A 16,533-nucleotide genomic window follows, 5' to 3' on the forward strand; every position below is an offset into this window, starting at 1 on the left:
CCCCAGGGGCAGGTGGGAGGTGGACGAGGGCTCAGGCCTCAGACTGGTCCAGACACAGCCCTGAAGATGCTCCCACAGGCCAGTCTTTCTGCCTGGCCACCACCAGCCGGGCTGAGTGGCACCTGCCCAGGGCAGCCGGGCCCGCACTCCCAGTTCTGACAAACCTCGGGGCTGGGTGGCTCATGTGTTTCCTGGACGGTCCCTTTGGGGTTTATGTTGTGAGCCTGGGAGCAGAGGCCCTGACCCCGCTCATCGCCTCTCTTTCTCCAGGTTCACCCTCAGGCTCACCTGAGGCAGGACAGGAGGTGGCAGTGGCTTCCCATGGGCCCAGGTGACAGCACACGACATGGTGTTCCGCCATGGCTGGGATGCTAGGTTGACCCCACCCTACTGGACACCCTCCCTCAGGGCACGATCCTCCTCTCCCCCTCACGCGGTGATCTGCCGGGTCTGTCATTGTCCCAGGACAGCGGTCACTCACTGGGCGTCCCTGCCCTCGACAGAGACAGGCCCCAGGGTGTTGAGGACCTGGGATGGGCACCCAGGGCAGGTGCTCTGTGAGTGGAGACGATGACGACGGCTGTCCAGGAGCACAGCCCAGGGCAGGACGCTGGCAGTGGTGGGTCAGAGGGAAGGTGGGGTGGGTTGGGCACTAACCTGAGGAGGCAAAGGGGGGTGGCTAAAGGGCTTGGGAAGCAGAGACCAGCAGACCAGGTGGTGCTGAGAGGCCCACAATCCCTTCTTCCTGTTGCCCAGGCTGGACCCTGACCTGCCCTTTTCGGACCTGAGGGCAGAGGCCAGGAGGGAGAAGGAGATGCCAGCTGATGCCCGAACAGGATGGGGTAGGTTTCCTTGTGGCCCTGCCTGTTTCCATGACAGCCCTGGGAGTTGGGACGAGCATCCCTATTTTACAGAGGAGGACGCTGAGGGGGACTTGCCATGAGGGGCCAGCGGGGCTCTGTATGTTTCCCTGGTCTGCTTGCTGAGGAGCTGCTCAGGCCACGGGGAACAGGTCAGGGGAGATGAGGGAGCTGGGGCTCAGGAGCCAGGCTTGGTTTCCTAAAGGTAAGATGGGAAGAAAGCCACCCAGGCAGGGTCACTGTAGGACCTGGAAAGAGGACATGTGTGAGGCACGGAGCACAGAGCTACTCACAAGCAGCCACTCAACAAACATCACCTTCCCTGCCTTCATTCTTTATACCCTAGGTGAGTAAACCCAGCATTTGCAGAGTTCCCATCATGGTTCTTGGAATTGAACTGACTAGTATTCATGAGGATGCAGGTTCGATCCCCAGCCTTGCTCAGTGGGTTAAGGATCCATTGTTGCCATAAGCTGTGGTGTAGGTCACAGATGTGGCTTGGATCCTATGTTGCTGTGGCTGTGGTGAAGCACATCAATCAGCTATAGCTCTGATGTGAACCCTAGCTGGGAACCTCCCTATGCCACAGGTGTGGCCCTAAAAAGACCAAAAAAAAAAAAAACCAAAAAAACAAAAAACAAAAAACAAAAACAAACCAACATTTGCAGCATCAACCCCAGCTATGTCAGGACCCAGGTAGGTCAGGATTCTAGAGGGGCAGCAGAACCAGCTCATTTTTATTAGGCTCAGGCCTGAAGGGTCTGTTCATGGGTCCCCCCAGACCGGAGCTTGACACCTGCCTCTGAGCTCCTCTCCCCTTCTCAGCCCTTTGATGGTGGGGACCCTGAGCTCCCAGAGGGGAGACACTCAAGCCAGGTCAGCTGACCTAAACTGGTGGTGTCTCTAGAACATTCCACCTCTGGGCTTCCCACTGACTGTGCTTTGTCTACAGAGAAGCTGGCTGCACAGGAGGCAGGGATCCCAGGAGAAGGGCTGGGGCCACAGCACGTGCTGCTCTCTGGGTCCTCACCCTCACCTCAGTGCCCACCTAGGCGGTAGGGGGCCCCTCCCCTGGTTTTCTCCCCCCAGGAGCATCCAATTCCCGATGCGGGTGTGGGAAGTGGGGTTAGAGATCCTTTGGGAAAGCTATTTCTCTGGGAATCCTGCTTCCTCTCTTTTCCAGGAAGCCTGAAACTCCGGAAGGAACATTGGGCCATGAGTTGGGGAGCCTGGGTTCACCTTCCAGGCCAGGCTGCACCACTGCCCAGCCCCCTCTGAGCCTCAACTTGGTGGCTGAGTGAGGGCAGCTTAGAGGGTCCCTGGGGCAGCCCCCTAACCATGTCAATGGTGCAACCTTCACACTTCTTGCCAAAGTGTCCCTCAGGCTGGCTCCACCTGCAAGGCAGCCTTAGGGAGAGACGGCCCAAGGGCTCCCCCTGGTGGCCGGTCGCAGCCAGACCCACAGCCCCGCCCAGCAGCTTCCACAGTTCAGAAAACCCATCACAGCAGAGGTCAGGACACTTACACTGGAAAAACAGGGCAGAGAGAACCCAAAGAGGTCAGGCGGTAGCTCCCCACCCTCCCAGATCAGGGTCCCAGAAATCAGTGGTGCAAATGGAGGCGCCACCGTTGCAAAACAATCTGAGTGAGAAGCAGGGAAATTGGAGGTGGATTTGATCTCTTGGTTCTTCCCCTCCCCTGGGGTCCCTCATCCATGCTGGGTGCTGTTTAGGGCTGCAGGGCTGTGCCCTCTCTCTGCATGAACCTGCGGCCAAGACAGATGGCAGGGGCGGGGCTGCTACTGGCTACAGGAGTCCACCTGGTGGTGCCCAGCCCTTAGCTCCTGAAACCCACTTGGGCAGAGGGGATACAGGCGGCCCTTCTCTGGGTGCTGACCTTGAGTGCTGGAACCGCTCCATCCTCTCCTCCCTGGGGACTCACGCCAGGGCTCAGCAACCTTTCCCTTCTGACTCTTGAGACATGGGGTTTCTCGGGAGTAAGGCTCTTGAGCCCCTGTCCTGACCTTGAGTAACTGAACTGTTTTCAGGGGACCCTACTCACCCCCCCATATACGTGCATCACAGGTGATTTCCCAAGGCAGCCCAGGTAATTTCCTCTGTTGCTAGAACAGAACAGAACACACACACAACACACACACACACACACACACACACACACACACATCCAGGTCCCCTACCTCAGTCTTAGTGGAGTAAAGTGGGGAACTCCTTCTTCTCAGGTTGTACATATAAGACCTGTCACAGTGGACACAGTTTGAACTCAGGGTTCCTCTCTCACTTTTTGGAACACCCCCATTGGACATCTGCCACTTTCCTACTTGGGGAATCCCAGAGGCTTCTCTATAAGTGAACGTCACCCCCGTGATTACAACATAACCGTGGCTTCCTGCTGAGTCCCAAATGCTTAATGTGGTAGCAGAGCTGTGAATGGCCTGACCTTGCCAGAAGCCACATCTTGAACCCACCTGTCTCCTCTCCCTCAAATAAACAGTCCTCTGTCCTTCCTGCCCTGGCTTCTCCTGTTGCTGAAGCAAGTGACAGCCCCCCCGCTGCCCCGGTCCCCTTGCAAGCAGAGCCCTGGTTCAGGAACCCTCATTTCCTCAGTGCACACACCAGACCACCATCAACTCTCAGCAAAGGGTTTTAATCCAAATATTGGAGATCACAACAGCAATCCACCTTCTTCAAAGGTTTCATAGTCACCCTCTCTCTCTAGGGTCATACGATGGGGTTCCCAGAATCCCTGAGTCAGAGAAAGAAAAGGGGACCATGGTGATGAGTGTGGGACATCATTATTAGGGTCCAGACTCCTTGTCATGCCTCCAGAGGGCTCTCTGGTTGATTTGGGGACCTCTGACAATTGGTTTATCTTCTTAATCCAATTGTCTGTTGATGGGCACTTGAGTTGCTCAAGGGCGAGCCCTGAGTATGGGTCCACGACTCTGACCACCCCGACACCTGAGGGAAGAGTAGTGCAGGATTCACCTGACTTCCTCCTTCAAGGCCAGCATCCTGCCCTGAGACCCAGGGACCTATGGAATGTCCTGGGGTGGGTGGATTACAGGACGTGTGTGGAAGCCCCGGAAGTGAAGGCAATATTTGAGTGTATGTGCATGTGTGTTTCTGGGATAGTCACCTTCTCAAAGGGATTTTTGTGCAGAAAATGTGAAGCGTTTCCACGGGCTCTGTCATAGCTCCTGAAGAAGTAGGGTTTCCTAATACTGCTGATCCACACAGAGTAAATGAGGGAGCATGGATCTGAGCTTCTGTCTGGCTTGGCCCCTGAGCAGTGACCCCCTCCTTCCCTTGGCATCAGGAGAAGCATGTTCAGAAAGATGGGGTAGCCTCTCTGAGCATTAGACTGTCTCCTTCCCAAGCCACAAAATCAGAGCATCCCTGGGTGGAGGGACTTGAGAATTTTGTTCAGCCCTGTCCCTTGCACCCCAACCCTGGGCCCACCCATCATCTCCCAGGGAGAGCTCAGTATGGACAGGGCTCCTCCACTGTGCTGTGTGGGTTAGTACCAGTCACAAGTTGTTCCTGGTCCACCATGAGATCAGGTACAGAGAGAGAGAGGGAGCAGCTAGAAACGTGTATAGCAACTTGACTTTGTCCAAGGATACAAGAGTATGAAGAGAGTCAGAGTTTAAGTTTGGTGTTAGGAGTGCGTTCTTTTTTTTTATAATTTTTAAATTTTCCCACTGTACAGCAAGGGGGTCAGGTTATCCTTATATGTATGATGGCACAGCTGCAGAGGCAGGAAAAATAACGATCCGAATGAAGGAGGCTGGGCAAGTGCATCAATGCACGGCTTCCTTCAGCAAGAATGTCTTGCCAAAATAAACAAAAAAACAAACAAAAAAAAAAAACCCCAAATAGTAAGCAAAACCAAACAACCAAACAGTGGGGTTAGTCAAATTTTTTTAAAAAAAGTGAATTAGGGAAAGAGTGACACAATCAATTGAAAACTCTTCTCTTCTTATGTGACAATACAGGAGCTAATCATCAATGACCCATTGCAAACAAAGTAAAATGTTACTGAGGTGGCGGTCCCGTAAAATTACAAAATTTACGGAACAAACTCTTAGAGCTTCTGCAAGAAAAGTTTGGTCCCAGCATTTCAGTCCAAACATGTCAACTGGACAATCAGATTTTTTTGTTTATTCTATATCTTCAGTACTTTTAATGACTTTAATTCTTCCATGTGAATAAGTCATCATGCTTTTTATTAAAATTTTATATCATGTTTTAGCCTTTCTATGCACATGTCAGATTATTTTTCCTGAACCTTTATTATTTTTAAATTGTATCATTACCCTTCCTGGGAATCTCAAACATTTTCTTAAAGGTAAAATTCCAACTTTTCCACACGACAGTTATGATCCTCTCCAACCTGTCACTGACTCATGTCTCCTGCCTTGGTTCTCACTGGTTTTTATTAAATAAAGATTGCATACAATTGTAGTGCTATCTCATTGGGGTTATAATCTGCATTTCTTGGATTACTAATGATTTTGAGTACCTTTTCATGTGTTTTATCTGCATTCATATATCACAGGTATCTTTGCAAAATATTTCATCATGTTGTTTTCAATTAAACTATGCTATTAAAGTAAATCATTTATTTCTTCTATTCACTCCGATTTTTCTATATAGCCCAAGTATCGACTGGCACAATTTATACATTTTCCCTAAACAACATAATTACTGAGAAGCCGAATGTAATGCACCTAAATGATTTGTCATTGAGCCTAAGTTTCCTCGCCTGTAAAACGAGGCTGGCAGTATAATCCACAATCTCTTTCCTCAAGTCCTTGAGTCAGATGTTCTCCAGAATTGAGACTCATTCAGCTTCAATCAGGTGACACGGTGCATCTACTCTAGAGGACATAACAGCCCCCTGGACACTGAATGTACCTTGTGATCAAGCACAGAAGTACTTCTGCAGCTGCCCCTTTGGATGTTCACACTAAGGGAAACCAAGACCATTAAGTTGTCTCATGGGTTTTCATTTCAAAGCTTAGAATCAAAGACGTTTTTAGAAAATTACTTTTCTATTTTCATTGCCTTGAAAGTTTGGGGTAACAGATAGGGACCATCCTACCACATGTCTCTGTAGATAAAGGCACACAGCTCATAGAGATCCAAACTGTTCATGGTTGGAGATCAGACCCAACCCGGCTGTGAGGTTTTGGATAAGACCAGTCTCCTGACAAGGCCAAGGGTGATGGCAGGGGAAGCATCATTCTGGAGCAGCCGTGCTGTTAGCCAAGCATATGGGCCATCGGTTCAAACTCCACAGATCCTGAGCCTTTTCCAGACATCTGGTTTAATTCATCTTCAGAGCCAGATCTATTTCTGGCGAGTCCTCAGCAGAGGCCACTGCCATGTTGGTGGCGGGGTCCAGTACCCCTGTCATGGTTTTTCTGTGATCGCCCTCAACCCTTGTGGGCTTCGTCTACCGCCTGCTGCAGCTGTTCCTTATCTGCACTGCCTGTTGCTGGTGCTCAGGGTGCATACTCAGAGGGGGGGCATAGGTGATCGGTCCATATTCAACTGGTGCCTCTGCTTCATCATGAACCCCATCATCCTCATAGCTGAGTGATGGGAGCTCAAGGATCGCTTACCTTTCTCTGGGGAAGCCTTTTGCGTCACCTTCTCCTGCTGCGCAGCTGTCTCCTGCCTCTCGGTCTCCATCACCTACCCCAGCACCATCCAGCTCTCAGCTCACGGCCCCTGCCAGGCCCAAATCATCTCCACAACTGTACTCTCCTTCACGGCTTCCGTGGTTTATGCCACTGAAGTGGCCTGTACTGGGACTGGCACTGGCACTTGGTATTAAAAACAGCTTGTCCTGCCTTTGCAGGGAGAAGAAAATGGGCACTGCCAGCCTCAAAGCTGATGCGAGCCTGGAGTTTCTGTTTCTTTTTTTCTGTCTGGAGAGCAAAAATTACTGTGTGGCCCAATTCTTAAAGGAGAAGTTTCTTTTTTTTCAATTTTGTTGGGGTGGGTAGTGTGTTGTTGGGTAACGATTGTTGCTGCCATAGTCAAGGGAAACACATTGCTTGAGTGTGTGGTGCACCTGTTTCTGCGTGCAAGTTGCTTTCTGCTGTTGCTTCCTGATTCGCTGGAACCAAAGTGTAATGTGATCTATGTGCATGTGTGTGAATGAAAACATACACATGTATTTAATTTTTACTTAAATGATTTTTATTTTTTCCATTACAGTTGGTTACAGATGTATTTTTTAATTCCATGCAGCTTTTGGTTCCCATCAGTCCCTGTTGTCACTAATAGAGAGGAGTCTTGTCTCCCACATCCATAATATTCTTTATTTAACTTCAAAAGAAAGATAACATAAAACAACCCCCTAATCCACATTCCTAATTGCCCCACATTTGGCTAGAGTGCAGAAGCAGCCCAGCAGGTTGCCCTCCTCACCCAAACCAAGGTCTCTTCTGGACCCTCCCCCCACCCTCCACCCTGACCTCAGCCTGATCCTGGGGAGTGGCCCTGCCTTGGGAAGCAAGAGGTTGGGCTCTTAAAGGGGCCCTGCCTGCCCCTGGATGCCTTTCTTTGAAGGTATGTGCCTGTGTGTGTGAGAGAGAGTATATATGTAGCCTTGGACATATGCGCATCGAGACCAGCAGCCCTTTCCAGTAACTGGTGGCTGTGGAGGCACCACAAGCCTCTTCCTATTTCACTCTTGGCACAAAGCCCCAGAGCCCAGCATCCCAGTGTCAGCAGGGCAGAGGGGCCAGGCAGCAAGGCTGTGGTGGAGAGGAGGGGAAGGACCCTCAGGGCTGCCTCTCACTCTTGTCCAGGAGGAAACAGGAGTTCCCCACCCAGGGGCAGGCTGGGTGGATGGGGAGGGCTCATGGAGGTGGTCCCCTTGGCAGGAAAATCTTAAGAAATAATATAATAATTTCCATATTTTAAGTCAAGACAAGGGAAATTTAAACAGAAAATTGTTCTTTGCCCATTTGGGCCTCCTTGCTTCCCTCTAGGGTGCATGGTGTCTCTGCATTATCTTTAACCAGACCTCCCCAAGGGCAGAAATACCTACTCACCCAGAAAGGTAAGTTTTTTCTTCTTTTGGCCTCAGTCATGAATGGCCCTAGAAGATGACACTACTTAATTAGGACTTTATTAATGTCACTAGCTGTATTATTTGTATTCCTCCTATTTTCCAAGATTATCATTTCTTGCACTAACGAATGTGTGTGGGAGCCTCCAATAAATATAATGACGATTAGGTGATTTGAAACAATTGACCCGATATGTGTTTCCGTAAGACCCATGACTATAAGAATGTGACCGAAAATAGGAAGAGGCAAAAAGCGGAGACCCTTGCCTCGAGCCTGACAGACTGTCAGGACAGGTGGTCCAGCGGCTTCTGCTCCTGTTCTCAGGACTAGATGAGTAATGGCACCTTCAGTGGCCTGGCAACGAGATTCTAGATGGATCTTGTGATGCGTGTTTACGGAACTCTGGGACATATAGGTCAATCTTTTTGCCTTTTCTAGGGCTGCTCCCACGGCATATGGAGGTTCCCAGGCTAGGGGTCTAATCAGAGCTATAGCCACTGTCCTACACCACAGCCACAGCAATGTGGGATCCAAGCCGTGTCTGTGTCTTACACTATAGCTCAAGGCAACACTGAATCCTTAACCCACTGAGTGAGGCCAGGGATCGAACCCATATGCTCATGGACACTAGTTGGATTTGTTTCTGCTGTGCCACAGTGGGAACTCCTAGCAAAGCTTTTTATTAAAAGATATCGCTTGCATGCAAGGGAGAAGGTGAGCAGGAAATGCCAGTTCCCCAAGTAGAAGTTGCTTTTCTCACAAAAGGGAGGGTTCGTCTCATGATCACTCATAATTCCCAGAAATCATCAAACTTCTTTGATCAGCAGCAGGTGGCTCCACAGGTGCTATGAGGCATAGGGAGTGCTGCTGTGGGAGGGAGAAGGAGAATGTTCTGAAAAAACACCGTAGCAGATATGGCTAATTTTATAGTTGAGATTATTCTTCCCACCCACCCCCCATTTTTTTTAACAGCTCCCATCCATTTTTAAAAAATTTTTATTGGAGTAGAAATTCTCATTGTGGTGCCGCAGAAATGAATCCCAGTAATAACCATGAGGTTGCGGGTTCTATCCCTGGCTGTGCTCAGTGGTTAAGGATCCGTCGTTGCTGTGAGCTGTGGTGTAGGTCACAAATGTGGCTCAGATCTTGTGTTGCTGTGGCTGTGGTGTAGGCTGGTGGCAACAGCTATGATTCCACCCCTAGCCTGGGAACCTCCGTATGCCTTGGGTGGGGCCCTAAAAAGTAAAATAAAATAAAATAAAATAAAATAAAATAAAATAAAGCCTTTGTCATAACTTGAAATTTTTAAAAAGATTCCAGAAAAGCTTGCACACCTCCTGCTCTAGAGCACGGTGGTCACTTGGATCCTGGTCATAATCCTGTGTCCTGCAGTGTCTGAGACTCACAGGGGAGGAAGCACTGATCTAGAGAAGGCTGTTTGGTCCAAATGCCCACAGGATGGAGGAGGGAAGGAAAGAAGTAACGGGGATGGAGAGGACTCAGGCGACTGGAGAGGACCAGCCGCACCTGGGGGCAGGGTACAAAAGCAGGATGCAGTGTGCGTGACATGGGCTCATGTTGATAAAACAGGAAAAACATCGGCAGACATCCTTACACACCTGTGTGCACAAACGAAATGAGGGTTGGGGTCTCCTTCCCAAATGGGGGAGAGCACACGTTAGGCAAACCTGGGGGGAGGGGTGCAAACCGGTTCCCACTTCCCATGTCATCTTGTCCCCACTGCCTTGCTCTTCCCCCCAGGGCCTCTCCCTGTTCACCTCTGAACCTGCCCTCCTCTGGGTGGGGCTGTGTCCCCTCAGATGGCAGCTCCTTCTAATGGTGGCTGCAAGGAGGACAGGCTAGATCCCTGTCCCTTCAGGATGCTGTGAAGGAGGCTGGGCCCTGAGGGGGGTCCTGGGTTCTTAGAGCCCCGAGCTTTGGTCGTGGGCTCACACCCACGGGCCCTGCTGCAATGTTGGGCTGGAGAGCACAGGGCTTAAACCCACAGCTTTGGCACTGTTGTGTGGGTGCCCACTTCCTAGTCATGGGATCTTAGGGAGGCACTCGATTCCCTGAACCTGAGTTTCTCTTGTAAAATGGGTTAGCAGTACAATGTACACTCCCTGTTCTGAGAACGTTGGGGCCAGGTATGTTCCAGACTGAATTTTTAACTTCAAATGGGTAACATGACGGGAGTCTGAAAGTACCCTGTAATCTGACACAGCAGCATTTCCACAACCAATCTATTGAAGTTTCACTATAAGTGAAATAATCAAAGACCATAAAATGTCTCTTTTCTACCAGGTCAAATGATCTTACCAGACAAACTTTTAAAAACTCCTCTTCAATGTTTAGAACTCTGCAGTTTGGGATAAGGACCATCCTACCCCGAGTCTCCACAATAATGGCAAAAAGCTCAGAGATTTAAAAAAATCTTCATGGTCAGACCACACCCAGCTGTGAGGTGTGAGATAGACCAGTCCCCCGACAAGACCAAGGGTGATGGCATCATTCCGAGCATCTGTGCATTAGCCAAGTATATGGGCCAATGGTTCAAACTCCGCAGATCCTGAGCCTCAGCCGCCACAGGTGTCTGACTTCATCCACCTCCAGAGGCAGATCTTTCTCTGGTGGGTCCTCAGTGAAGACTGCAGCCATTCTGCTGACAATGGCTCACCTGAGCATCATGACCACATGTGATCACCCTCAGGCCTGGGCTCTGTGACCATCATAGGCTACTTCCTCCACCTCCTGCAGCTGCTCTCCACCTGTGTGGCCTTCTCCCTGGTGGTCATTGCCGGCGCTTGGAATGAGGACTTAAATAACTCATCTGTGTTCATCTGGTGCTTCTGCTTCACAGTGACCCTCATCATCCTCATAGTTGAGTTATTGGAGTTGGACTCTGCTTTCTACTCCTGGGACAGCTTTCTCATCGTCTATGCCAGCTACTTCACCCTCTTCTGCCTCTCAACTTCCATTGCCTATTCCATCATCTACCTTCAGTTCATCCCTGATGGCTCCCCCAGGAACTACGCCATTGCCGCCACTGCATTTTCCTGCATCGCTTCTGTGGCTTATGCCATAGAAGTGGTCTGGACCTGTGTCCATACTGAGGCCACCTCCTGCTCCTTTCCAGGCCTGCTCAAAAGGCTGGAGATTTTTGTGGCTTGTGTCATCTTCACCTTCATCAGCAACACCTCCCTGTACTGGCACCATCTTGCCTTGAGGTGGTATGTGGCCGTGTACTCCATCTGCTTCATCCTGGTGACCATGGCCATCCTGGGACACAAGTGCAAATGTGACATAAGGCCGCCCTTCACCTGTTTCATGTTGTGTCAGACAGTGGTCTCCACCCTCTTCTACCTCACTGCTGTGGTCCTCTGGCCTCTCTATCAGTTCAATGAGGAGTTTGGAGGTCAGCCCCAGCGGTCCAGCGATGCCACCTGCAGCAGTGGGATCTTCATGTGTGTCTGGGACCAACGACTGGCTGTGGCCATCCTGACAGCCATCAACCTGCTGATTTACATGGTTGACCTCGTGTACTCCATCTACCTGTTTTGTGTTAGTTAATTGAGGATCAGACCAGGGGCTCCCATTTCCCTCTTCTTACCAAGTCTCCTGTCCCACATGCCCTGACATCCTCTTCCTGGCTCCCTCTCTCCCTTCTCACCTCCTTCCCCACTCATCTCATTCTCTTTTCTGTTCCTTCCTTCTGCTCTGTCTCCCTTCCTATTCTCTTTGGTTGCCCACATCCTGTTTGCCTCTTTCTTTTTCTGCCTCATATTTTCTCTGACTTTTGGCCTTTTTATGGTCATCCTTTGTTTTCTCATATCCTGTGTCCTGACCCTCCCCCTCACCGCCCGCTCACATTTTCCTTCTCTTGGCCAACAGGGACCCCGAGGTCTCTGATCCAGTTGCTGTGGTGTGGTGTAGACCAAAGCTGCAGTTCCAATTCAACCCCTAGGCCAGGAAATTCTGTAGGCAACAGTGCAGCTGTAAAAAGAAAAAGAAAATAAAAAAGAATGTCTTTTTTTGTGGAATCTTTGCCTGGTTTTGGTATCAGGGTGATGGTGGCCTCATAGAATGCATTTGGGAGTGTCCCTTCCTCTGCAATTTTTTGAAATAGTTTCAGAAGGAGTTAGCTCTTCTCTAAATGTTTGATAGAATTTGCCTGTGAAGCCATCTGATCCTGGACTTTTGTTTGTTGGAAGTTTTTTAAACACAGTTTCAATTTCAGTTCTTGTGATGGGCCCATTCATCTTTTCTATTTCATCTTGGTTTAGTCTTGGAAGATTGTTCCTTTTTAAGAATTTGTCCATTTCTTCTAGGTTTTCCATTTTATTGGCATAGAGTTGCATATAGTAGTCTCTTGTGATCCTTTGTATTTCTGTGATGTCCGTTGTTACTTCTCCTTTTTCATTTCTAATTTTACTGACTTGTCTTTATTTTTTTCTGGATAAGTCTGTGTAAGGGTTTATCAATTTTGTTGATTGTTTTCAAAGAACCAGCTGTTCATTTCATTGATCTTTTCTATGGTTTTCTTTGTGTCTAGTTCATTGATTTCTGCTCTGATCTTTATGATTTCTTTCCTTCTACTAACTTTAGGTCTTGTCTGTTCTTCTCTCTCAAGCTGCTTTAGATATAAAGTTAGCTTTTTTATTTGAGCTTTTTCTTGTTACCTGAGGTGGGCTTGTGTTGCTATAAACTTTCCTCTTAGAACAGCTTTTGCTGCATCCCATAGGTTTTGGAGTTTGGTATCTTCATTGTCATTTGCTGCTAGTATTTTTAAATTTTGTCTTTGATTTCTTCAGTGATCCATTGGTTGTTTAGTAGCATGTTGTTTAGTCTCCACGTGTTTGTGTTTTTTGCGTTTTTTTTCTTATTGTTGATTTCAGGTCGTATCGTGTAGTGGTTGGAAAAGATACTTGAAAACTACAGGCCAATTTCACTGATGAACATCAACGCAAAAATCCTCAACAAAATACTAGCAAACCACATCGAACTATACATTAAAAGGATCAAGTGGGATTTATCCCAGGGATGCAAGGATTCTTCAATATCCACAAATCCATCAATGTGATACACCACATTAACAACCTGACAAAAAAACCTATATGATCCTCTCAATAGATGCAGAAAAAGCCTTGGACAAAATTCAACACCCATTTCTGATAAAAAAAAAAACCTTCAGAAAGTGGGCATAGAGGGAACCTACCTCAACATCATAAAGGCCGTATATGACAAACCCACAGCGAACATCATTCTCAATGGTGAAAAGCTGAAAGAATTCCCGCTGAGATCAGGAACAAGACAAGGATGACCACTCTCACCACCATTATTCAACATAGTTTTCAAAGTCCTAGCCACAGCCATCAGAAAAGAAAAATAAATAAAAAGAATCCAAATTGGAAAGGAAGAAGTAATAGTGTCACTATTTGCAGATGACATGATACTATACCTAGAGAATCCTAAAGACGCTTACCAGAAAACTGTTAGAGCTCATGCATGAATGTGGCAAAGTCGCAGGATACAAAATTAATACACAGAAATCAATGGCATTTCTATATACTAACAATGAAAGAGCAGAAAGATAAATTAGGGAAGCAATCCCATTTACCATCACATCCAAAAGAATAAAATACCTAGGAGTAAACCTACCTAAAGAGGCAAAAGACCTGTACTCTGAAAACTAGAAGACACTGATGAAAGAAATCAAAGAGGACACAATTAGATGGAAAGACATACCATGCTCTTGGATTGGAAGAATCAGTATTATCAAAATGACCATACTACCCAAGGCAATCTACAGATTCAGTGGAGTCCTTTCTATCAAAGTACCAAGGACATTTTTCACGGAACTCAAACAAAATATTTTAAAGTTTGTTTGGAAGCACAAAAGACCCAGAATAGCCAAAGCCATCCTGGAAAAGAACCATGGAGCTGGCATCAGACTATACTACAAAGCAACAATCATCAAAACCGTATGGGACTGGCACAAAGACAGAAATAGACATCAGTGGAACAGAATAGAAAGCCCATAATTCAACCCACGCACCTACAGCCAACTCATCTATGACAAAGGAGCCAAGGATATACAATGGAGAAAGGACAGCTTGTTCAATAAGTGGTGCTGAGAAAACTGGACAGCCACATGGAAAAGAATGAAATTAGAACACTCCCTAACACCATACACAAAAATAAACTCCAAATGGATTAAAACCTAGAATAAGACCAGACACTGTAAAACTTTTAGAGGAAAACATAGGCCAAATACTCTCTGATGTAAATGACAGCAACATCTTCTCAGATCCACCTCTTAGCGTATTGACAATAAAAACAAAAATAAACAAATGGGACCTAATCAAACTTTGAAGTTTCTGCACAGCAAAGGAAACCCTAAACAAAACAAAAAAGACAACCCACTGAATGGGAGAGAATCGTTGCAAGTGAATCAACTGACAAGGGATTAATCTTCAAAATTTATAAACACCTTCTGTAGCTCCATACCAAAAAAACAAACAACCCCATCCAAAAATGGGCAGAAGATCTAAACAGACAGTTCTCCAAAGAAGACATACACATGGCCAAGAAACACATGAAAAGATGTTCAACATCACTCATTATTAGAGAAATGCAAATCCAAACCTCTATGAGGTACTACCTTCCACCAGCCACAATGGCCATCATCAAAAGTCCTCAAACAATAAGTGCTGGAGAGGATGAAGAGAAAAAGGAAGCCTAGTACACTGTTGGTGGGATTGTCAATTGGTGCAACCACTGTGGAAAGCAGTATAGAGATGCCTCAGAAAACTAAAAATAGATCTACCATTTGATCCAGCAATCCCAGTCCTGGGCATCTCTCCAGAGAAAACCATGACTCACAAAGACACATGTACTCCAATGTTCATCGCAGCACTATTTTCAACAGCCAAGACATGGAGACAACCTAAATGTCCATTGACAGAGGAGTGGATCAAGAAGAGGTGGTACACAATGTACTATTACTCAGCCATTAAAAGGAACAAAATATACAGGCATTTTTAGCAACATGGATGGACCTAGAAACTATCATGCTAAGTGAAGTCAGCCATACAATGAGATGCCAACATCACATGCTTTCACTGACATGTGGAATCTGAAAAGAGGACAGACTGAACTTCTTTGCAGATCAGATGCTGACTCACAGATATTGAAAAACTTATGTTCTCCGGAGGAGACAGTTTGGGGGATGGGGGATGTGCTTGGGCTGTGGGATGGAAATCCTGGGAAATCAGATTGTTATGATCATTATACAACTACAGATGTGATAAATTCACCTGAGTAATAAAAAATAAATAAAAAAGAATGTCTTGCTAAAGACAAATAACAAAGTTAGCAACACTAAACAGTAAACAGGTAAAAATGTGAATTACATAAAAATACATTAAAACATTGTCTTTTGGAAAAAGTATTTTTTTAAATTGAAGTAGAATTGATTTACCCTGTTGTGTTAGTTTCTGCTGTACAGCAAAGTGATTCCATTATATATATGTATATTTATACTTACAGATATATAAACATACACACACACACACACACACACACACACACAGACATTCTTTTTAAATATTATTTTTCCATTATGGTTTATCCCAGGATATTGAATTTAAGTGACTATGCTATACAGTAGGCCCTTATTGTTATTTTATATGTAATAGTTTGCATCTACTCACCCCTAATTCCCAGTCCACCCCTGATCCACACCCCCTTCCCCTTGGCACCCATTATGTTCTCAATGTCTGTGAGTTTGTTTCCCTTTTGTAGTAGGCTCATTTGTGCCATAGTTTTGATTCTACATATAAGTGACATCACATGGTATTTGTCTTTCTATTTCTGACTTATCCTCACTTAGTATGATAATCTCTAATTGCATTCATATTTCTTACAAATGGCATTATTTAATTCTTTTTTATGGCTGAGTAGTATTCCATTTTATATATGCGCCACTTCTTCTTTATTTGTTCATCTATCAGTGGACATTTTGGTTGTTTCTATGCCTTGCCTGTTGTAAATCATGTTGCTATGAACGTAGGGGTACATGTGTTGTTTTGAATTATAGTTTTGTCCAAATGAATGCCCAGGAATAGGATTGCTGGATCATATGGTCATTCTATTTTTAGTTCTCTGATGAACTTCTATATTGCTTTCCATAGTGGCTGCACCAGTTTATATTCCCACCAACAGTGTAGTATAGGAGAAAATGTCCTGATAAAAAGGTAGAAAGGAGAGACCCCAGCCATGATGCCTAAGTAAAGTCTATCCAACTGCCCCAACCACCCCTCCCCCACACATCTGCTTCGGTAAACTTGTTTCCGCATCTACTACCTTGCCTGACCTCACTCTGGTCTGACCAGCCAAGCATGGACCCTGAAGAGCTAGCCCATAAAAGCCCTGTGAAACCCTTCTTCGGGGCTCAGACTCTGGAGAGCGATCTCCTCTGAGCCAGCCGGCATAATAAACCTGAGTTCTCCAACTCTCTGTGTGCTCACTTCGTTTCTCGCTGGGCAAAAGAGCTGATACACTGCA

General features: G+C 46.8%; 1 protein-coding gene across 1 annotated transcript; it reads left to right on the forward strand.

The window, feature by feature from the left end:
- Window positions 1-570: 570 nt before the first annotated feature.
- Window positions 571-11,611, forward strand: LOC100155865 (myeloid-associated differentiation marker). Its single transcript, XM_084970554.1, has 5 exons — window positions 571-635; window positions 757-842; window positions 6,553-6,715; window positions 7,888-7,958; window positions 10,667-11,611. Exons 1-5 carry the CDS (start codon window positions 571-573, stop codon window positions 11,536-11,538), a joined length of 1,257 nt encoding a protein of 418 aa, XP_084826680.1. The 3' UTR covers window positions 11,539-11,611.
- Window positions 11,612-16,533: the final 4,922 nt, after the last annotated feature.

Source organism: Sus scrofa, chromosome 7, assembly GCF_054392235.1.
Source record: "Sus scrofa isolate SSC_HxYL_T2T_F1_AM1 chromosome 7, Sscrofa_HxYL_maternal_Yorkshire_Landrace_v2.0, whole genome shotgun sequence".
Classification (NCBI taxonomy): domain Eukaryota; kingdom Metazoa; phylum Chordata; class Mammalia; order Artiodactyla; family Suidae; genus Sus; species Sus scrofa.